Genomic DNA, 24,292 nt, shown 5'->3' with positions numbered 1-24,292 from the left:
GTTTAATAAGGGTTACTTGCATGTGCCCCTAATAAATGCCTTGTCAAACGTGTCTCGTGTCGATTGAGTCATTCCCAATGGACGCTTCTGCTTCCCTGAGGAGGGAGAAATTACTCCTTTTCGAAAACTTGACAAGACGTTGTCCTATTGGGGTCGTCGATTACGGCTATTGCCTTTACACGTGTCGGGTATTAATGGTTTTTGATCAACTGCTTCAACTTCTGCTTCGAATGACTGGTTTTCTACCTTTACGTTTTTTGTTTTCTTACTCACTCTTTTTCACTATAGGTTTCAGTTGCCATCTTATTCCTTGTCTCTGCCGCAAAACCTCATTAATCACAACATTGTAGGTATGTCTCCACCATTTTGCTGTTTTTTATGTGCTCTGTTTAGTGGTGGTTTTACTGTTCCATTTAGGTATCTTTGCTTCTTTTGTTTTCTTATTTACCTGAATTTTCCTGTTTGTTTATTGCTTGAGTATGGATTATTCCTCTATTTATCCTTGGGCAAAAAAGGATTTGCTCTAGGAAACCTCTATATATATCTCTCACAAAAAAATCAGAAACCTTTGCGAGTCTTGTGGTTTAAGTAAAACCAACGAGAACCTGGATAAGGTAGGCGCCTATGAACTTAACGAACTGGTTTGTAAAGATGAGTCTTGTGACTCTTCTGGTTCGTTCTACTTTTTTTATGACACGGTGTTTACAAAATGGCGTCTCAACCTTCCTTTGACTGTGTTTGAGAAGGAGATTTTAACCGAGCTAAATGTTGTTTCGGCCCAACTACAACTGCATTTGAATAGTTGGACCTTCATTCGAGCCTTCGTCATTCTATGTTCTCAGGTTAAAATATCTTAAACTTTGAACGTTTTTTTCTACTTCTTTAAGTTCAAAAGCTCTAATAAGCAGTTGTGGTCTTCCCTCAATAATTGTGGGGAAATAGGTATAGTAGTAAAAAGAAATAAACTACACCTCTCTTATGTGAGCTTGCATAAAAATATAGTTGTGAAACTTGACTCTAATGCAAGAAGTGCTTATTTTATATATCCTCTCAAATGAGTATTTTTTTGAATAATTTTTTTTAAATTTTTTTATAACTAGGAATAACTTAATGTAGTTAATTAAGAATAACATTGTCTAGTTGTACTTAATATTGAGAAAATTAGATAAGAATGGAAGTAACTCTTATATTTATTTATGTAAACTAAAACTAACAATCATAATACTTGTAATTTGTATTAATTAGTGAAATAATTTGCTACTTGTAAAAGAGAATAAAATGTAGTCCACACTTAGGAGTAAAATATATAAACTAATTATCCTTTATGTAAATTTACTTTTCTTGTCAGCATATTTGAAAATTACTTTGAAGTTACTGTTCTCAAAACTATTAAACAACCCTTTCTTGTATCTAATAGTCTCTCTTGCAAAAAGATTTTCCAAAATTTTAAAAACTTCATTCAAACTCTTCTCCTTTCTAAAAGTAACATTTTCTTTCAAAATATTTAGATTTGGTACAAAATATCCAATCAGGTGTAAAAGTTAATGAAAAAAAGAACATAATCTATGTAAACTATGCTTATGTTGGGTCTCTATTTCATGACCAAATTTCAGTTTTTGTTTTCCTAGTCTATGCATCAATTTGGTTTTGAAAATTATGTTTGATACTTAATTTGTAAATTAAACGTAGTAAGTGAGAGCAATTTGTAATAATACAAGTTTACATATGCAATACTATGCTTCCATAACAACCACAATTTATTTATACATTTTCCGATGTAGTTAATCATAATATTAAGAATAACATTAATTAATCCCATGTAGTTAATCACAATATTAAGAATAACAGGCCAATTAACATTTTTTTACTTAATAATGTGTTATAACAATAATAATAATAATAATTATTATTATTATAAAAATGTAAAAAGAAAAGGTGATTTGCACAATAAAAAACTGAAATAGAAAACTACCAAGAGAAAGCAGACACTGGTACATGTTCTTCTTCTTCAGAGAGAGAGAGAAAGAGAGGAACAATGGCGGAATCAGATACGTCAATCCGAAACACGAAGATGAACCCTATCGATCACCTTCCCCTCTGTCTCCTCAGATCCGACACGGTCCCACCCGCCCCTACCTTCTCCGAATCCACCGTCGATTTCCTCCCTCACTTCTCCGGCTACTCTTGGATCGCCTACGCCGCTTCTTCTCTCCTCGTTATCTCCCACTTCCCTTCTCCTCTTTCCCCTCATCAATCCCGCATCGGCCCCATTTTCCGCCAATCCTTTCAGCTCTCACCTGATCCCCTCGCTGCCGTCGCCTGGTCCCCTCGCTCACCCTCCTCCGGTGACCTTGCCGCCGCTGCCGATAACTGCATCTGCCTTTTCCACCACGACTCCACCACCGTAAAAGGTAACTCCGACCTCCACTCTCTTTGCTTCCATTGCTGAAATTAATAGCTTCAATTAGTCATTTCGTCCATATATTTACGTTTTACGTGTAAAAACTAGTCGGTTTTTAGTTCCTACACATACACTACACTTTCTTAATTTACGTTTTTTTTAATACGTTCTAGTCTCCACAATTCCGAATGGCAATGGCTAGAACGGATTTAAGAAGTGTTTATAGAGACTAACACAAGTGGCTTTTAGGTGTAGAGACTAAATAGTAAAAATTGTGTAGATATAGGGACCTAATAGCAATCAAACTAATTCAACGTTTTAGGTATATTATGTGCTTAAATTGTTGAATTTGAATGCGCTTGTGCGAGACAAGTAAATTGAAGCAACAATTTTAAACTTCTACCGAGGGGGCGGGGAGGATGGTTCTTGAGTCATAATATTTTGAGTATTTGTTCACACGTTTATGATTATTATGTTTCATTGTTTCACTCGTTTATGAAAATGCAAGTTACATAAGTCATGTTTGAATAAACTTCTAATATTTATAGGAGAAGAATGGAAAATGAATTGAGTTTCTATGTAAGTTAAAATCTACTAATGCATTTAACTTATATATAACTTCTCACATTTAACTTGTTCAGAAGCTGAGGTGTATAAGTTGGTTTTTAGCTCATGGGAGAAGCTCAATTCATTTTAATTTTTTATTATCTTTTTCTTTCCTTTATGCTTTGTGAGTTTTGGATTTTGAAAACTGGTCCAACAACTTTTTAAGAAAGGGGAGATTTCAGTGACCATTCCAAGGTTGCCTTTTGGATAAGGGTTAGTTCAAAGTGAACTCCATTACTCAAAGTTTACATGCTTTTTAATGTCCTCCATATTGTCTGGAGTAAAAGACAATTTAATAGGACCTCCTTGTATTGTAAAGCGTGTCAACACCTTTATAATAGTTTATCATAAAATGGGGTCAATGTCTATTTTGGAGAGGGTTTAGATATATGAAGAGATTGGCAATCTTTGATTACTCGTTTGGCTTTTCTTGTTCGAGGTTTGTTTTTTGTTTTTATTTCTCTTTGGAGGATATTTTGTCCTCTGTTCTAACACTTCTTTGGTTCCTGTTTCTAATATATTTATTCTTATTACAGAGAAAAGGAGACATTTTACATTAGGAAGAGTCTTCTCTTTTGTTAGTTCTATATATTAAAAACACAATCTTGTCACTCATATTCAGGTTCTTTTTGTTGGAGCCAGAATGCAGTGCTTGTACAACATACGAAAGTTGCAAACATCAAATGGACTGGATCAGGAGATGGAATAATTTCTGTTGGAATGGAGGTGGTTTTCTGGAAAAAGAGCAACAAATGTTGGGAAGTTGCTTGGAAGTTTAAAGCAGATCAACCCCAAACTCTTGTTTCTGCAACGTGGTCTATTGAGGGCCCTTCAGCAACTGCAGCACATCCTAGTAAAGAACAGATTGAAGGGGCCTTGACCAATGAGGAAAGCAAATGTATAGTTGTATGTCAAAGCAATGGACTTTCTGAATATTCAAAAGTCGAACTACATCATCCCCTACCTGTTGTAATGATTCAATGGAGACCACCAAGAGGGAAGTTATCAAACAGATACGGTAAGTGTTCAGTAAGGCATGTTTTGTTGACATGCAGCTTAGATGGGACTGCAAGGTTATGGAGTGAAACTAATAATGGAAAGGGCAGGAGAGTTGGGAAGGACATCAATGATCAGAAAAATGCGGGATGCTCCTTTTCTGTTGTTGCTGTTATTGAGATTAATCAGACCTTAAATGGAACTCTTGGTTCAGATATATTTGTGAGATGGGGGACAGAATTTGAGGGAATATTTAGAATTGGTGAAGAGTCCAAACAAGTTTTTTCCAAAGATGGATTTGAGCATGATGTCAGAAATTGTGATTGGATAGTTGGGTTTGGTCCTGGAATGTTACTTAGCTTTTGGGCTGTCCACTGTCTTGACGATGTCTCACCACTGAGATTCCCTCGAGTTACATTATGGAAGAGACACGAACTCCAGAACCATGACATTGCAAATGTATACAAGTTTAACTCATCTGATTTTAAAAATGCATTATTTCTTCAAAAGGTTATTTTAATGAGAAATTGCCTTTCTGGTCCACCTATTATATGCTCTCCACTTCAGCTATTGTCTTGTAATTCCTTAGTTTGGTCAAATTTCCGTATTCTAACAATACATGATGCTGTAGAGAACTCCATTGATAATGGTAACACAGATAGCATGTCCCCCTATTTGACTGGTGGGGTTTTGAACTTAGATGGTCATAGTGGGAAAATCTTAAAGGTTTCAATTCATCCTTATTCATGCAAAGTTCAATTTGCTGCTTCTCTGGATTCTAATGGACTGCTTCTTTTCTGGTCACTTACTAATATTTCAAACTGCATTTTGGGATGTCCAACTTTGGTTCCTACTATGGAACTCTGTGGAAAGCTTGCCACTCAAGACTCATGCTCATTGTACACAAGCTTGACATGGGCACCTTCAATAGTTGGTGACAAACTGTTTTTTTTCATGGGACATACCCGGGGGATTGATTGCTTCATTGTCAATATTTGTCGAACTGATGAGGAAAACATAGAATGTCACTACTTATGCACTATTCCTTTCAATGGTCATGGTCCTTATGAAGATGGCCCTATTGATATCTTCACAATTCCTCTGAACTCCGCCTGCGACAAAACTTGTTGTAACAGTAAACTTATGCTGTTGGCAGTATGGATGGGGAGATTTCAGGCCCTATCGTGGGAAGTTAACTTGCATTCATTTGACATGTCAACAAACTGTTCTGAATGCAATTTTGATGCTAAAAGCATTGATGACTGTAGTGTTTGGGCATTTGAAAGTACATTTGCTGATAAAAAATATTGCATTACTGTAAATCCATGTTCATGTGAGTTTCCAAGTTCCAATGATCTGGTTACTAGTTTCGCTGTGGCTAATCCAGGCACTCTAAGCCATATACGACAAGAGTTTGGCTTTGCAAATGATCTTTGTAGCAGTTATCCTACATACATCATGGTCACAGGCTCCTCTAACGGCATCTTGAAACTCTGGAAAAGTAAACCTGGGAACTCATTGACCCAACACTTGCCATGGGAGCTTGTGGGTGTTTTTGTTGCACATGATGGTCCCATCAAGGGTATATGTTTCTCTGATTGTGGTGAGAAGATTGCTACGATCGGCCACGAAAGCAATTCCAATGCTATCAATACCATACATATATGGGATGCTGTACCATTAATCAACGCAGGGACTTTTATTTTGGAGGATAAAATAAAGACCAATAGTGATGTTATTGCTCTAAAGTGGTTAACTTTAGGAACAGGGGAGTTATTGCTTGGAGTTTGTTTGCAAAATGAATTACAAATATATGCTCCCAAGCGTTGTATTGGTACAACTTTGTCAAACTCTGAACATTTTCCAAAAATGAATATATGGGTTCGCATTGCATATGCTCACACTTCCATTCCAATTTATGATTTCTTATGGGGACCTAGAGCTGCAGCAGTGGTGATTCATAGAAATTACTTTAGTATATTTAGTCATTGGTTGTTCCACATGGATAAAAGGCAAGGGAGTAATTGTCATCCTTGTGATTCAAAGCCTAACGCTTATAATTGTGAGGATGAAATATATGAAGACATACTTTCTACAGTTTTTACTGAATATGACATTGGTGCTCTCAGAGAACAGACAGATGGAGACAGTCAAGTAGATTTTAATTATGTGCAGTCCATAAAAAAAATCAATATAAAGGACAATTCCAGTAGCTTGTTTCTGGCCAAGGAACAATTAAAATTTGAACTTCTAACCAAGGTTGGTTTATGGAGCATCTTAGAAGTATCTGAGATAATCAGTGGATCGTTGCCTACTTATCACCCTGATGTACTACTTACTAATATCAGTTCAGGTAATGGTTGAGTAAATTGTTTTCTTTAAGTATGACTGATGACTCAACTAATGTACTCAATTATGTAATGGGAATGATATCATGTTTTTCATGTATTTTATTGTTATTATTTTTAATGTTTTCAGGAAACTGGAAACGTGCTTATGTAGCTGTGAGGCATCTTGTTGAATGCCTGACTTCTACTTATGATCCTAAAAAGAGACACATCTCCAAAAGAATTGGTCTTCCAAATATTGTATTGTCAAATTATCTAGAAGGCTGTATATCAAAAGTTTCCCAGGGTAAGGGATTTCAGTGGGGTGGGGATTCAGCATCAATTTCACAGGCTCAGAGTAGCTTGTTCCAGTTTCCATATCATTCAGGTTCTAATGCTGAAAATGAAAGCATTTTCTCAACAAAATCTGAGCTTAATGGCTTTATTGGATCACTTGAGAAATTTCCTGATTTACCACTTTTGATTGACATAGAGAAGACACAGATTCTTGCAATTATTGATCTGCTAAGTGAAGTTAGTAGTGCACACTCATCTTCTGCGTATCAGAGTCTTGATGAACCTGGGCGAAGGTATTCATGAACGTATTTGACATTTGTATGCTTTTTCCTGTTACATTTCCTTTGACCTTTTCCCTCTATTCATTTTATTTTCTGTTTGATAAATCAATAAGCAAAAGTTATTGGAAGTATTAACAAGTGGATATTAAGCTTAATTCAGTATCACAAAACTGACTTATAAAGTGAAAATTGTCCTCATTTATATACTATATTTTGGTACTATCTTTAGTCAATGTGGGACTTGGTTTTTTGTTTTTTTTTTCCAACACACTCTCAAAACACTATTGGGCTTAGCGTGGACAACATGGCAAGTGATTCTTTTAATGGATATAGGATAGACTCACATATTGAAAAGTGGTTTAGTTTTAATTCAACCCTATAAAAACCCAGATCCCACATTAAATACAATATGCAAGTGGAGATAAATCCTCATCTTACAAGTCTTTTTTGTAAAATTGAGTTAGATTTAATCTCACTTTTTAATATGATAGTGTGTTGGAGATCTCACATTGACTAAAAATATGGTCAAAATTATAGTATATAACTGAGTGTAAAGTTGGTTTGTTAAGATTGAGTTAGACTTTTAAATTACTTTGTAATAGGAAACTATCAATTAAGTTTTTCCCAATCTTTTAGTAAGTGGGTTTATGTGTAATTCAACTTCATAAAACCGACTTTTAAGGTGAGGATGACACCCCACTTGTATATATATATATATATTATAATTTAGCCTTATTCCTAGTTGATGTGAGATCTCCATCACCCCCCTCACACTGAAAATGAACATCGACCATGTGATTATACTTGTGGGTGATCTAACAAAGACTTCATATGACGTCTTCAATTGAAGACTTCCCTTTGAATCTTTGCTTAGAACTGGAATTCTCATTAAACACAGATGACAAATGTAAGGGTAAGAGATATACAATTGACAAGCTACCCCAACTTTCATATTACGTTTTTCATTTGAACATCAATGGCAAAGCATCTGAGGTCACTTTTTGCAAGATATCATTTAGTATGATCACTTTGTTAAAATCATGTTCAATGCATTTACATGAGAATTATTAAATTGTAAGATCATTTGAGATCGGAATATATGAAAAATGTCTGAGTTCAATGGTCTCTTAGCTAATTCATTCGTTTATATGTATATTACATCAGTAGTGAAACAAAAAGTTAAGAAATTCAACAAGTATACTCTTTTACAAAGTTAAGCAATCCTGACTAGGTCGTGCACAGGACTTACCTGAAGAACTGGATCTGAGTCTGTGTAGATTCTTATCTATCAGAGCGTGTGTTTACTATTTTGTTTGCCATTCTTAACATATGTCGTGAGAAGGGCTGATATAATTTTCCTTCTAATAGAAGTATAAGAAGAAAAAAGAAAAGGTCGATCATATAGGTAGTTTCTGTTCTTTTTTCTCTATTAGGCTAGTTCTGAAAGGAAATTTTTTAATCTGACTTATAAATTGTCAGGAATTTTCTCACTCCATCAACATGCCAAGCTTATGGAGTCATGTGATTTATGTTGTTGACTGTGTATCCTTTGCCCCTACATGAACTATGCATTCTGTTAATATTCTTACCATGGAGATTCAATACCTATTAATGATGCTGTTAATGTCAAAATTCTTCAAAGATGACTGTTGAACTGCAAAAATATGAGTGTCATTGCCGCTGATGATTATATATGATATATCTTAAAAACATGTAGTGGTGGTGGTTGGATCTGATGTGTGTATGACTGACTTTTGGTAGTTGGCACATGAGTGATGTGATTTCTAAATTTTTCCTTGTAGGTTTTGGGTTGCACTACGGTTTCGACAACTGCATTTTCTCCGTAAGTTTGGTAGAGCTGCGTCTTTTGAAGAGTTGCCTGTTAACTCAAGATTGTTTGTATGGGCTTATCACTCTGACAGCCTAGATAATTTATTTGGTTCTGTCATGCCCAATGAACCATCTTGGCAAGAAATGCATGCTTTGGGTTTGGGCTTTTGGTATGCTAATATACCTCAATTACGTGCAAGGGTAATGCTTAGTTCTTTTGTATTTTCCATTCTTCTCCATGGTTAGTCCTCAATTGAACATCTTGAATGTGAAGTTTGTAGTATTTGACATTTGTATATAGTTTGATGTTGATCCGATAAGGTGATCCCTCTGGCCCATCCTATAAACTTTTTTCTGTTTTGTAGCTCAAGAGCATCTCCAATAAGAGTTGCTTATGAATAAAAACATTATTTTAATGTAGGCCTCTAAGCAACTCTATTCAATTTTAAACAACTTATGCATGTGAGACCCACATTAAAAAATGTTTTTATTCATAAGCAACTCTTATTGGAGATGCTCTAATCAAACTAATGAAAGCTGTTCAAGTTTATTTTAAATACAGCCTTTTCTCCTTAATTGATTTCAAAATCTTTATCTTACCTTTGTTATGGACTTCTTTGACAATTCAATTTGGATTTTTATATTTTTTTCCTTTTAAAAATTAGAAAATACCCGTGAGCCTGTTTTTTTCCTGCTGAACCAGATGTTAAGAATTGCATACTTTTGTTATGTACTTTGATGGAGAATATTTTAGTGTCCTTTTACTGTTATACACTTTGTTGGGAGTTGGGACCCTGGGAAGTAGTTGTGGTGTATATAAAGTATCAACTGCTGTGATGGTTTGAAATGATGTTTATCAGGGTGAAACTCCAGCTCCTCCTGTTGATTTCTTTTACTCTATATCTGCTGATTGCATGATGCCATTATGTTGCGAGAAAACCTGGGATTTTTTGTCTGCTGTGACAAATTAGAGTGTGGAAGGAAATTTTCTATTTCACTAATTATTGATTTATCTATTGTTTATGTGCTTTTCTTCTGTAAATTATTGTCATAAGTTCATAACTCATAATATCTTATTTTTATTACTATTTTTCCAATTCAAACAGTTTTAATACTTGCTTTGCTCGACTTGCTCTAGATGGAGAAATTGGCAAGAGCTCAGTATTTGAAGAACAAAAATCCAAAGGATTGTGCTTTGCTTTATATTGCATTGAATAGAATTCAAGTTTTGGCTGGCCTTTTCAAAATCAGTAAGGATGAGAAGGATAAACCTCTGGTGGGCTTTCTTTCTCGCAATTTTCAGGTGAATTATCTTACAAAACTGCGATCAGTGTGTTTTATAATGTTTCCTTTTTCATCAATGCCAATAAAGGACTTTGGTCCCATTTACAAGAGCTTATGAACAACTCATTTGAAATTACGAAATATATGGTTTACAAAACACACGCACACGCGCACACATATATGTCACCATTATAAAAATTTCACCACTACACACTATTCTAGAAGGAAACAAAAATTTATTACACACCATTCTAGAACAAATCATATAGAAGGAAACATAGTTTTAATTCTAACACCTTAATTTGTATTTTAATCATGTTTTGATAATTAAATATTTTAATTATTTATGGTGTTTTACTTTTGTGTCACTTATTTTTTTTAACTTTATGATACTTAATTTTTTTTAAATGACACAATATGTTATAGGTGCTTATGTAGTTGGGGATCCAAACATGTCAAAATTATGTAAGAACTTATTAACATCTATATCCAAAGCTTATAGAATTTTAAGCACTTATAAACTTAAGTTCCTGTATTATAAGAATTGATTGAAAAATACCCAACAGGTCCTTAGTAACTTACATTAGATTGGTAAAGTCGTGTAGATTTTATTTGTTAGTCACTGTTCTAACGTGAATTCTATAAGCATTAGATTCTTGTCCTACATGCTCTTTTTTTGTCATATTAATGTTTTTTAAGTCATTAATTCAGCCATAATAATTTTATTACAGGATGAAAAAAATAAAGCTGCTGCTTTAAAAAATGCTTATGTATTACTGGGAAGGCATCAGATGGAATTAGCAGTTGCTTTCTTTTTGCTTGGAGGTGATCATTCTTCTGCTATAAACGTTTGTGCTAAGAATCTTGGAGATGAGCAGCTTGCCTTAGTCATTTGTCGTCTTGTTGATGGCCATGGGGGATCTTTGGAGCATCACCTAATTACAAAGTACATACTTCCATCTGCAATTGATAAAGGAGACTACTGGCTTGCAAGCCTTCTGGAGGTGCCACAAATACTTACATTAATTTATTTCTTAAGACTTTCTGCTATTCTCTGCTTTTAAGGCTTGCGTAATACATGTTCCTTTACCATGTATAACTAGCTCTCCTTGATTTCCACTGCAAAACAAGGGATTGCTATCATTCTTTTATAAAATGCTAGATTTTTGTTGAATTCTTATGAATAAGATACAACCTTTTAGGGTCCAAATGTACACAAGATAAACATGTTAGCTATGAAGCATTTAGTTCCTGATGATGAAATGTGGAAGATTTTATGGACCCGATTGTGGCAGCATGTCTAGATGACATTGCTTATAGGGGACTAGGGATTCTACAGTAGTAAATATAAATGTCTGCTAACATAAAAGGCCAGAGTCAATTAGATTTGTTTAGCTTATGTAATCTACTGACAAGACAACAGTTATTTGTGGTTCTTATTTCCGTTACATGCATATTTTTCTTTCACAGCCCCAAGAAGAAGCTGGGCTGAAATTGGGCTGGCTGACCTAATTACTATTTTTCCTTTCTCAGCCTTAGATAGGGCTGATATTGGGCCAGTCTGATTAGTTTTGGTGAGGTTGGCCTGATTTTTTGTACCCCATAGAGTACTTGTATTCAATTTATCTGTCGTTGGTTATATTCTGCTTGTAGTGACATGAATCATACATGATCTTAACTCTAACTAGATGCTTTTATTTTGCAGTGGGAAATGGGTAATTACTACAGATCTTTTTATAGAATGCTAGAGTATTCAGTAAACCCTGGGCCTCCGGAGTCGACTGTCATGTCCAATTGTGGTTCTTTTCTGGACCCTACAGTTGGTTTTTATTGCCAAATGCTAGCAACTAAGAATAGCATGCGGAACGCTGTGGGGGAGCACAATTCTGCAATTCTTTTAAGATGGGCAACTTTGATGACAGTTGCTTCCTTAAAAAGATGTGGTAATCCTGTAAGTTTACTTTATATAGTATGAAATTAATCAATTCCAAGTTAATTGAGTTTTGTATGTTCATATAAAAAAAAAACAAGTTTGCTGGAACTACAGCACATCTAATGAATTGTGGTGATGTCAAAACATAAACCATTTGCTTAAAAACATGCCTTAAGCTCTGTTTATCCTGTACTGGTTGATATAAAAACTGTGTAGTTTGTGTTTACTGCACCTTTCCTGGCCTTTTATGTAGGAGTGTAAAGGGTTTCTGCTATTAAAGATGGAGAAATTAGCTTCTTATTGTACTGTCCTTTCCTAAGAAATTCTTTTTGCTGTATGTTTCTTTGGCCTTTTACGTAAATATGCCCACCTGTTGTTCTTGTCAATCTAGGAAGATGTTGTGATGTTTTTTATGCCCATCCAAGTACCTAGCCATATTAATGAAAAGAATTCTAAGAATTTTCAACCAACTCTATGATCCTAATTTTTGAATTGGTGTTATTTATCAAGTTAAGTTTTCTTTGCAGCAGCTTTAGATTGATTGTCTATGCATTAAGTATTACTGTTCAGTAATTATTCATAATGTTGTCATGTTTCAAGCTTGAAGCATTGGAGTATTTCTCATCTTCACTGAGCATGCCTGGGACCGCAGATCAAGACAGTGAATTAGGTGATAATCATGATGTGCTGTCCAATACTCTTAAGCCTTTGCCTAGAGAAGGCTCTAATTGGTTGTCTGCTAATGTTTCCATGCATCTCGAGTTCCATATTAAATTGAATTTGGCACTTTGCTACTTATCAAAATTGATAAGAGAGCATCCAAGCTGGCTTGACACTTTTTCAGAATACAATGAAGAAGCTTCTGATTCTGACGAGTACATGATGTACTATGAGAAATCAGTTGAAAGTTTTAAACAAAAGTTATACAGTGGGCTTGCTCTATTTGAACAGAGATTTTTATTGGCTCCCCACTGTCTAATCGGCATGGTATACTTTTCTACTCCAATTTTTCCCTTTCTGTACTGGTCAGCAATATACTTTTGTTATGACTCTTTAATTTCTCTATTCTGCAGATTTTACTCTTACTTTGCCATCATGGATCATTGTACATTGGATATGATATGACAGATGGATCTACCCAAGGAGAACTGTCTCAAAAGAAGAGCGATATGTTTGATGATTTCAATTTATGTTACTCTAGGATTACACCCCTCTTTAAGACTGTAGAAGAAGTCTCCTTTCTCTATTCAAGATTATTTTGTGCCTGCAGTATGGAAAATTCTCAACGAGATTCATTTATTGATAGCAAACCTAAGTTTTTTTATGCTTCAGAGTGCCGCATTGAAGGTGTTTTTATTTCACTGTGGTTTTTAAGAGCAACTTTGAGGATCCAGTTGAGTTCTACTAGCAAAGATCTTATTAAAACACTTCTTGATATCCTAGATTTTTATGAGTACTATTTACATTTTTCATTAGCTTGGCTTCAGAAAAACTCTGAAGTGCTTTTGTATATGGTGGAACCATTCTTTGTTGCACAATCTAATGGCCATAATCCTTATGACATTGATATGGTGAATCTAAAGAAGCTTATCCCAAAAGTTGGACAGTTGTTGTCTCAAACTTCTTCCATACCTAGTGTGCAAAACCTTCAACTGTCTGAACGTGATATGAAGCATTCAATTCCTGATGATGAAAGATGGAAGATTTTAGGGACCTGCTTGTGGCAGCATATGTCTAGATTCATGATATCAAATTTGAATTCGGTTCTTGCCAAACTTGAAGATGGTAATTTGTCTGGTCCTTTCCATAGAAAGTATGCTTATGGCGAGTCTTGTATCATAAGTATGGATTCTGAAAGCATTAGCTTGCCAGAGAAGATTCGGATAGTCTCATATAGCCTATGTGATCTACTGATGACGACAGTTACTCACATCTCTTCTTATCTTGTTAAACAACATGTAGAATTTCTGTGGCAGAAAGTAAAGAATGATTTGAATGTACAGACTCTTGAATGGTTAAAACATAAATCTGAATTCAGTCAGAACCAAAACCTGGACGTTTTGGAACCGGGGAACAGGAAAGATTATTCAGTTCATCAGTTATTATGGGATCACAGTGCAGATCCCAAATTGATATTGGATTGCTTTGCACAGGAAAAAATCAATTGGCCAAATGATTTGGATCATATGCACACTAAGGGGTGGAATGACTTGTCAATGAGTATGACAGGGCTGCATAAAACTGATGATACATGTGGTGACGACTTCAATCTTAGCAATAGATCTTCTAATCATGAAGTTGGAACTCCTGTTAAAGAAACATCTCTGAATGGCCATCATTCTGCAAGATCAAACCAGAAAGATATAACTTCTACAAATTTTGCAGTTTTCCAGAGTCCAAGAGAAATGTACAAGAGAAATGGGGAACTTTTGGAGGTGATCTCCCCTTCTGTTTAATCATTTTCATATGGCCACATATATGTTTATAATAATAAGAATGACATTGTTGCTGTATTCGAACAGGCATTGTGTATAAACTCTACTTGTCAACAGGAAGCTGCCGTTGCTAGCAACAGGAAGGTTTGGATCTTAAACTGTTGTTATTCTGAAGTTTTGTATGCTTGGATGTTAAATTTTTCATTGGCAGGCCTGTATGTTCTATGTTGAAAAAGTTTTATAATTTGTTTGCACATGGGATCTTTTGTTATGGTTTCTGCTCAATCTTTTTCTCTAGCCTTATTGGTTGGTGGAATTTAGGGTTCCGTGTTGAGTTTATTTTTATGAGTGGGCAACAAAAGGTGGAGCCCAGAATTGAATTCTGTACTCAAATAGAAGTACAATGAATTGATCATCCTGATTTTTTTATTAAAATATAGTTCAGATTAAAAATATTAATTATGAACATGCAAAGAAGTATATGTTTAGTCTTTGTTTTTGTTTATCTAATTCAGGGTATAATGTTCTTTCATCTGGAAGATGAGATTCCACACAGTGGTAAATCAAATGGTCTTTTGTGGGCCACAGCTGATTGGCCTCAGAATGGGTGGGCAGGTTCAGAATCCACCCCTACTCCAACATGTGTTTCTCCCGGTGTTGGGCTTGGGAGCAAGAAAGGGGCACACCTTGGGCTGGGTGGAGCAACTGTCGGTGTGGACTCTTCAACTTGGCCCAGCAATGACTTGACAGGTGGCGGAGTATTAGGAATGCTAGGTTATGCTGATATTGGTGCCTCTAGATTAGGTTGGGAAATTCAACAAGATTTTGAAGATTTTGTTGATCCACCTGCCACTTTGGATAACATAAGTACCAGGGCTTTGTCTAGTCATCCAATGAGGCCTTTCTTCTTGGTTGGTTCTAGCAATACACACATTTACTTGTGGGAGGTAAGGAAGTTCGTAGTTGCTATGCATACATTATAGATGCTATATGTTTGTATTTGTATAAACATATGCAGACAGTTCCCCTCCCCCCATCTTATGGTTTCTTCTTTTTTATGTGGTCAACTTGTCCAATTCTTTTTCTTAAGTTTACTTTTCAAGCTTCATGCACAATTGCACATACAATCCTTGTCCCTAGAGAGGAGGGTTTCTTTTGAATGTGACACCCTTGTTCAATTATTTGAGTTTAAAACTGAAGATCTATCATCCTATGTAGATTTTTTCATTTTTTATTATTTTGAAAGGGGTAATAGTTTCTAATTCCAGTGCCATTATTGTAACTCCCCTTCCCTAAAACAAAAAGATATTTTGCATATAATATCTGGATTACTGCAGTTAATTAATTGCGCAGACAATATTTCAAGCTTATGGCTAAGAAGCTTTATAAATACAGTTCAACAAAGACAAAGCTACTGCTACATATGGAGTGCTGCCTGCTGCGAATGTCCCTCCACCTTATGCCCTTGCATCAATTTCAGCCTTACAGTTTGACCACTTTGGACACCGGTTTGCCAGTGCTGCATTAGATGGAACTGTCTGCACATGGCAGCTGGAGGTTGGAGGAAGGAGCAATGTCCGTCCAATAGAATCATCTCTTTGCTTTAATGGTCACGCTTCGTAAGTACTTTTCCTTTACCAACTTTTATTTGCAATTGTTGATAGATTTTATTTTAGTACTTCAGCTGATATTAGAGATACTTTTCAGATTTCATTATGGGGGAAGGCATTTTTTCCTCATCTGTTATCTTATGTTGTGGTTGTAGTTGTGTCCTAAAAATGATTGACAAGGTTGGATTTGAAAGCCTGTCGTTAACAGTTAAAACTGGCTTAATATTAAAATTGCATCCATTATCAGGAGTGATGTCTTAGCCATTTGACTTGTGTTTATGATGGGGTTGAACTAGTTTGAGTTTTTTATTTAGTTGGCATGTGATTTTGTTATTTTCCCCCCAATAAAGATGTTATTTTCTCTTATTTAAATGCAATCTATTTTACTTATGATTTCAGGGATGTCACATATTTTTCCTCAAGTGGATCAATAATAGCTGTGGCTGGATATAGCTCTAATGGTGTTAATGTGGTCATATGGGATACTTTAGCTCCACCCACAACTTCTCGCGCTTCCATTTTATGTCATGAAGGTTTGTCTCTAAATTAGGTTTACTAATGAATGTTTATACATGTTAAGAGGGGGGGGGGGGGGGGGTATTATTATTATAGACATTTGAACCATGAAGTTACTGGACTGGACATGTGTCAGTGGCCTGGCATCAAGACTGGATGCTCTGATACTATTTTAGAAATGGATTGTCTAACTCACTCCCAAACTAACCCATGAAGGGAGAAATGCCCAAGTCTTATAAGGTGGCCTTATTTTTAGTCAATGGGGGACATCTTAGCACCCTTCATGTCCAAGACAGGACATCAGGAGTATGAAGTTTGTAGAATTAGAAGTCTTCTAGTGACCAAACATTAAACCTGGATATATTTTTGGTAAAAATAGGTTGGGTCATGAAAGAGGTATTATGATCATATTCTTAGACAGTGGAACATCTTAACGTTATGAACTAACTATTCCAAAATGACAAGCATTAATGATTTAATATTTTAATAACATCTCTAGTACGCCCCCACACAACACTAGATCCCTTGAGCTTGACATGTAGATAATGTTTGGCCCTCCTAACTTGAAGTGTAACTTCAACTTTTTATTTGAAAAATTGTGGTGCAAGAGTTGGACTCCAGACAATTTGGTTGTAGAGATTCTGATGCTATGTCACGAATCAACTATTTCTAAAGCTTAAGCAGCTAGGTGAATTACATAAATGGTTTAATATTTTTATAACATGTCAAGATCTGACTATCCTAACCTAAGCTTAAACTATTGGGTAAAAGCATATGAAGGATTTTATAACAAGTCCTTTGGATTTAGCATACTCCCAGCCTTGTGCTGAAATTTAATCACTATTTAGAAGAACGGAGGCCCCAAGTATCAAAATCTGTAGGGTCTAGACCACTAGGTAATCAAATTGATGTTTTTGTACCATGTCATGAATCAATAATGCTAAACGCCTAAGTTATTGGGTAAAATCACATGAAAGGTTCTTTTATCCAACAAGAACAATAAGTAATATAATTGAATCATTGAATTTTTGTGTATCCATATATTGAAATTGGGAGGGAGTCTAATTAAACTTTTTTTAAAAGAAAAATAAACTACTTTTTTTCAGGGTTAAGTTGGGGTTTGCCTCTTGTCCTTAAAATCTGAAACTTCTAGTGCTGAAATGTTCCTTAAACTAAGGTTTGGATTGCATACTGACTTTTTGGTTTTGAATATTTTTCTGCGAAGGCTGAATTATGGGTTTGTCATCTTTCCCCTTTAAAAAGGGGTTTATGTCCTGTTTCATTTATGAAGATTGACACGTGTCTTATCAGATTCCAACCTTACCTCTTACTATTTTGAAGGTGGTGCACAAACCGTGTCTGTTTCTGATAATCATGTGGGAAGTGGTTCTGTATCCCCCCTTATTGTGACTGGTGGTAAAGGTGGTGATGTTGGACTTCATGACTTCCGTTATATAGCTACTGGAAAGGCTAAAAGGCATAGGCATACTGATAACATTGGACAAAGCTCTGCCAAATCTTTGGCTCGTGACAAGGACCAGAATGTAGATGGGATGCTTTGGTACATTCCAAAGGCTCACTCAGGTGAACAAGGTTTACTTGCACTTTTAGTATGAGTGTATTCTTTTTCTTATGATTTCTGCTGAAACTTTATGATCACAGGGAGTGTCACAAAAGTAGTTACCATCCCCAATACCAGCTTGTTTTTAACTGGAAGCACAGATGGAGATGTCAAACTCTGGGATGCCCAGAGCACAAAGTTAGTACATCACTGGTCAAAGATACATGAAAAACACACTTTTCTACAGCCAAGTTCTCGTGGATTTGGTGGTGTAGTGCGGGTAATTTTTTCATAATTTTATATTAAATATGAATGTTTCTTAATGCGTTTAACACCAAATTCACCTATTTTAAACATAACAGAAACTCTCACCATTGCCAGTACCTGCTGGCTGTGAAACTCAATGACCTTTACTTAACATTTTTTTTCTTAAGTTTAATCAAATAGGTAAGTCCATCAGAGACAAGAGTTCTCAAACTAATACTGCTAGCTTAAATTGTCACAGGCTGCTGTAACAGATATAAAAGTTGTTTCCAATGGTTTTCTTACATGCGGTGGGGATGGAACTGTAAAGCTGGTACGGCTTGACAATCACCTGCGTGCGTGGCCATTGAATTAAATTATAATACTTCCGAGATCCTTTATGTTGATGACAAACACTACCATGCTGCAAATGCTTCATGACAGTGGTCATTATCGGTGAGATGCTATCATTTTCTGAATTACTGGCTTCTTCAACAACTTACATACGAAATGTGAACATTTCTGAAGCCACCATCCATTTTGAAAAGGATTCTTCATTGGTGAGTTTGCTATGTTCAGATATCCAAAAATCTGCAACTTGGGCTAGCCATACATCCCGGAAGATAAACTTCTCATGCTAGTGGACCACATTGCTTCTTTTTGAACAGATTGCATGGTTTCCTCTTGATTCGAGTCATTCCTTGTGCATTGATCAATATTTTAGTTGGTGGCCGGCATATAATAGGTTAAAGTTATGAATACCTTCGTGGCTGGCAACATTTTTGGGAGAAAACTGGTATTTGTTCTTGGTGTATATTACCTGTTTGAATTTGTTGAGGCATGTCATGTGAGTATAGTATATATACACATACGAGGAAGGAGGTCCTGTTTAGGCTATTTTTCTGATAGACCACTAGTGAGCTTTCTTTTGTTTCACTTGTCATACCTGGCAGCTTGTATATTTAAAGAAATTGTCAATGATATCAAGAAAATTGTATTTACCTCCTTTTAAGGTTATTACAAATGGCATTCACCTTCTCTAGATGTCTCTATTATTATATTTTTTATAAAATGACATTCACATATTTTAGTTTTTTAAGTAAACATTCATTTCTCTTATTTTTTATAAATAACACTAGTTTCTTTTATGTTGATAATAAACTAACATTCATTTCTTTTATTTAAAACGTATTAACCAAAGCTTAGATAAAAATTTGTGAAAATTGAATTTAGAAAGTTTTAAAATATGTTAAAGTTTACTTCTTGGCCTGCTAACTTATTTTTTATATTCAATTTGGTCCTTTAGCTTTTAAAAGGATTAAAAGGAAACATTCTGCATAATCTGGATCTCCAATTATATCAGTTTTGATACATAGATCAAATGAGACAATGTAAAAGAAAATTCCTAGATTTATGAAGATATAGTATAATATATAAGTTATCATGCTTGCATAACATATATTGCATGCTTGTTTGGATAATAACAATTAAATTTCCCAATAATATCATGCTAAGAATAGTTAGGATTTCAAGATGTCATTTGTTTGATAAGAGATGAATATTTAAGTGAATTAGTCATGAAAGTTCAGGAAATATATGGAAATTTAAATAATGCATACAAAAGTATTTATAAATGAAATTCAAATTCACATCTTGAAGCCTCAAACCATATCTCAAGATATTTGCATACCATTTACTAACAACCTTTTTATGTTGCCAACTAAATTTGAATTAATGAGATACCAGTTTGATTCTTACTAATTGAACAAACTGTTATTGATACTAAAATTTGAAATTTAGTTTACCATTATGTGAGAGATAAATTCAGCTAGATAAAATTGTCATTGAATATATATTCATCATGTGTTTAGTTTAAATATATTTGGATAAGATTATCATGCAGTAAAATAATTTTTTAAGCTAGCTTAATATATTTTCATAAACTTAAACTGTACTTAATGAAATTCATTAGGCTACAATAAAAACTTAAATGATTTTCTTTAAAAACTTAACTAATAACTAAACATGCAGATACATTATACTGCATATTTTAAGTGTTTAGCATTTTTCCAGTAAGTTTCAAAGACTTTTTTTTAAAATTAAACTTTTTTGAATGTTTATAAGACTAAGCATAAATATATGGGTTTTAATCCATATATCACACATAAATGTTACTGTACTTATGTTTATGAGAAATACAAGAATGCAATAGTGACACAAAATAGACTAATCACTGATCTTTTCTTAAATTATATATATATATATATATATATGTATATGTATGTATATATAACACTTTACATGAACAATGTGCTAATACATGTAACTTTGGACACACTTGTGCATTTTCATCCAATTTATTTAAACTAAAGGATTCGCTTAAAGGGAAAAAAATTGTAATTTTTATCTAAAAAAAGAAACTATTAAAAATTAAATAATTACAGGATTTATTATATACGTATTTATTTCCAATTTTGTATCATTAATTTATTTAATAAATGACTATGAAACTCTTAATTTTATTTTCTAAAATAAATTAATCCTTGAAACTATGGAAGTTGGATATTTGAATCTCTTAAATTTAAAAAACATTCCCTATTAGACTCTTCATATCAAATAATTTATTTTAGCTTTTTATTTTATTTCTTTCTACTATTATTTTAATATTAAAATATAAACATGATATATAGAAAACTCCATTAAACCTATAATCAAGTTAACTTGTCCAATGATATTATTGTAATATAATTATCAAATAGACTATATATAGTTGTTAAAGTATTACTTTCATAAAAAATATATAATGATTTCTTAATTTAATAATTAAAAAATATTAAAATATCTTATAATTTAAATTTTGGAAATCAATTCTATAATCTGGTATTATAGTCATGTTTGTGAAGTTGACAAAACATCATCCACAATTCACATCTCAACAAACCATGGTGTGGAGAAATTATCCCATTTATATTTTCTGTTGTCTCAACAACACAAACCTCATTACTAGTGTGCTTACTCATACTTTTAATCAAAACTACTATGGATTTGGGAGATTATTAAAGAAGAGGAAGAAAATATTATTAGCCATTATCTAAAGTCAGCTTAATTACTGCCAACATATTTAAAATAATAAAAAACAATGCATATGAGACATGAAATCGAAATCAATTTTTAAAGATCAAAATAATTAGTTGCAATAGTAACTAAATTAGAAACAATTTTAGAAATTAAAAAAAAAATATTTCTAAATTAGCAACCAAGGTTTTAACTACCAATTATTTAATTTTTAAATTTGGTCTCTACTAAAATTTTGGTTGTTAATTAGATACTAATTTAGAAACTATTTAACAATAATAGAAACTAATTTAGAAACCATTTTTTTAGTTTATAAAATGTCTCTAATTTAGTTACTATTGCAACTAATTATTTTGGTTTCTAAAAATTAATTTCTATTCCATGATCTTTGTGTAGTGATATAAAATTACTTCTAGACAATAATGACTTAATTTAAATATAATAACTCTTCTCATCATTATTAATAAATACACTTCATATTTAATTCAACTTTATAACTTTTTAAATTTAATTTAATTTTTATTTTATAATCATTTGATAAGATAAAGTTGCATTGATAAATAAAGTTCGATTTATAAGATAAGTTATGAGTATAGTCTATTTTGGAGAAGTGTGATTAAGGATTTTGGAGTAAAAGTTATCAGAGAAAATTTAACGAAAGAAAAGAAGCACACATACTTGTTTACAACTTCTAGGACTATTCAAATGTACCACATCATAAGCTTGATGCAGCTACATGGTCTTAGAGAAAGTTCACAAATTTTGTCAACCCCATTTTCTCCATTCTCAAAAGAGAAAATGGTTACTCATCACCTCTCAAATTTAGTTATAAAAAAAGACTTGATCAACTAAGAAAACACAAACATTTTATCTGTCAACTTTTTTGGTGACCAAAGAGAGTAATCCAACACTTCTTCTGACCACAACAAACCCATTAATGTATCTTGTTCTAATTCAGAAATATCACTTATCTGTTCCTCCCAAATTACAATCCAGATGTCACATTCAAACACCCTCAAATTATATAATGGCTGTTTTATATGTTTGTTGATAAAATTTTCCAAATATACTTGTATTCTGCTAGTACAACTTATTCTCCCAGATAAACACACTAATATCTGTTTAAACAAACCTTACTTTTTATCATCAAAAGGTTGATATTTAATGTCTCATTAAGTGAGATGTTTATAAGGTCATCTCATTTTTTTTACTAATTTTTTTTTCTTGTAAGACGGGAGGATGTGATGAAAAATTATTTCAAAAGTGAATCTTATGTTTTTTATTGGGTGAACAAGTGTTTTCTTGTTTGATCATTTATATTATCTCCATTTTTTATCCAAACTTAGTTGTGACATCCAAATGTTTTAATATTGAAATATTTTACACCTTTGTTAAAGCTAGATCATCTATTAAAATGGTCTAGTTTTTAAAGACACTTTGGACAACCTTTATTGAAAAGGATAGAAAAAGAGAGTCGCGCTTCCTGTGAGATGGATTGAAGACGATGTGCAACGAGGCTCTTATTTGAAGTTTGAATTCCAGTTCAATGAAGAGAAAACAGAACCACAGTAGAAACGCAATAGAAATCAAAAAAGAATTAATAACCCTAGAATCTAAACATGAAAGAAAGCATAAATAAAGAAGAAGAAGGGGAATGTAGAAAGTGAAAGTGTTCATTATTGAAAAAGAGGATACACCCTACTTTTGCGGCATGGAATTATTGTAATAACATGGTGGTGTCATGGTTAGAATACTCGGTCTCTATTCCAATAAGGAAGAGTGTCATTCGAGTATCTTCTTCCATTCTTCTAATTTCATTCAATTAAGATGTTTTAGTTATTTTGATTGGGCAACTTGTCCTACCACGAGAAAATCCATTACTGGATTTTCCATCTTTTTGGGCAATTCTTTCATCACATGGAAATCCAAAGCAGCAGACCATTTCAAGAAGTTCCTTAGAAGTAGAGTACAGAGCCATGATTGTTACTACATGTGAAATCCAATGGTTAATATATCTTCTCCAAGATTTTCGGGTTCCCTATGTCCAGCCTGCCATCCTCTATTGCGACAATCAACTTGTTATTCAAATAGCCAACAATCTTGTCCTTCACGAACGCACCGAACATATTGAAATTGACTGGTACATCATTCGTGAAAAGGTTGCAATTGGGCTTCTCAAACTTCTTCCCATTTCTTCCTCCATGCAAGTTGTTGACATTTTCACCAAATCCCTACCTCTCAACACTTTCACCTTAATACATTCCAAGTTGGTTATGAAGAACATTTATTACGAGCTTGAAGGGAGCACTCTTCCTTATTGGAACAGAGACCGAGTATACTAACCATGACACCACCATATTACTACAACAATTTCATGCCGCAAAAGTAGGGTGTATCCTTTTTTCATCAATGAATAACACTTTCACTTTCTACGTTCTCCTTCTTCTTCTCTATTTATGCTTTCTTTCATGTTTAGATTCTAGGGTTATTAATTCTCTTTTTGATTTCTATTGTGTTTCTACTGTGATTATGTTTTCTCTTCATTGGGCTGGAATTCGAAATTCAAATAGGAGTCTCGTTGCACATCGCTTCAATCCATCTCACAAGAAGTGTTGCTCTCTTTTTTTATCTTTTCAAATATCCCTTTGATTTTGGTTATAACAAATAATATCTAGTTTTAGTATACTAATGTATCTAAAGTATGTTCATAAAAAAATCTACAATATCATGTCTTTAAAAAGTTTAGATTATATTATGTAATCAAATTATCTTATCTCTATAAATTGTAAATGAGCTTTGTAAATGAGCTTTTCTTCAACCTCATAAAAAAAGAAGACAAAAGATACCAAATTAAGCTTTATAAGAAAACAAAAATAAAATTTAAATCTATTAGACTG

General features: G+C 33.7%; 1 protein-coding gene across 2 annotated transcripts; it reads left to right on the top strand.

Moving 5' to 3' along the window:
- Positions 1 to 1,944: 1,944 nt before the first annotated feature.
- Positions 1,945 to 19,325, top strand: LOC137818116 (uncharacterized). 2 transcript variants are annotated; one of them, XM_068621349.1, is made up of 16 exons: positions 1,945 to 2,411; positions 3,650 to 6,356; positions 6,482 to 6,920; positions 8,711 to 8,939; positions 9,877 to 10,041; positions 10,754 to 11,026; positions 11,728 to 11,973; positions 12,556 to 12,942; positions 13,029 to 14,390; positions 14,478 to 14,534; positions 14,906 to 15,337; positions 15,786 to 16,009; positions 16,400 to 16,533; positions 17,858 to 18,100; positions 18,179 to 18,357; positions 18,583 to 19,325. In XM_068621349.1, exons 2-16 carry the CDS (start codon positions 3,728 to 3,730, stop codon positions 18,694 to 18,696), a joined length of 7,113 nt encoding a protein of 2,370 aa, XP_068477450.1. In that variant the 5' UTR covers positions 1,945 to 2,411; positions 3,650 to 3,727; the 3' UTR covers positions 18,697 to 19,325. The 2 variants fall into 2 exon arrangements, with proteins under 2 accessions (XP_068477450.1, XP_068477449.1); XM_068621348.1 differs by having other exon boundaries at positions 3,630 to 6,356.
- The last annotated feature ends 4,967 nt before the right edge of the window (positions 19,326 to 24,292 follow it).

Source organism: Phaseolus vulgaris, chromosome 10 (genome assembly GCF_000499845.2).
Source record: "Phaseolus vulgaris cultivar G19833 chromosome 10, P. vulgaris v2.0, whole genome shotgun sequence".
Classification (NCBI taxonomy): domain Eukaryota; kingdom Viridiplantae; phylum Streptophyta; class Magnoliopsida; order Fabales; family Fabaceae; genus Phaseolus; species Phaseolus vulgaris.
The sequence above is the reverse complement of the archived record's forward strand: the minus strand, read 5'-3'. Positions and strand labels throughout refer to the sequence as shown.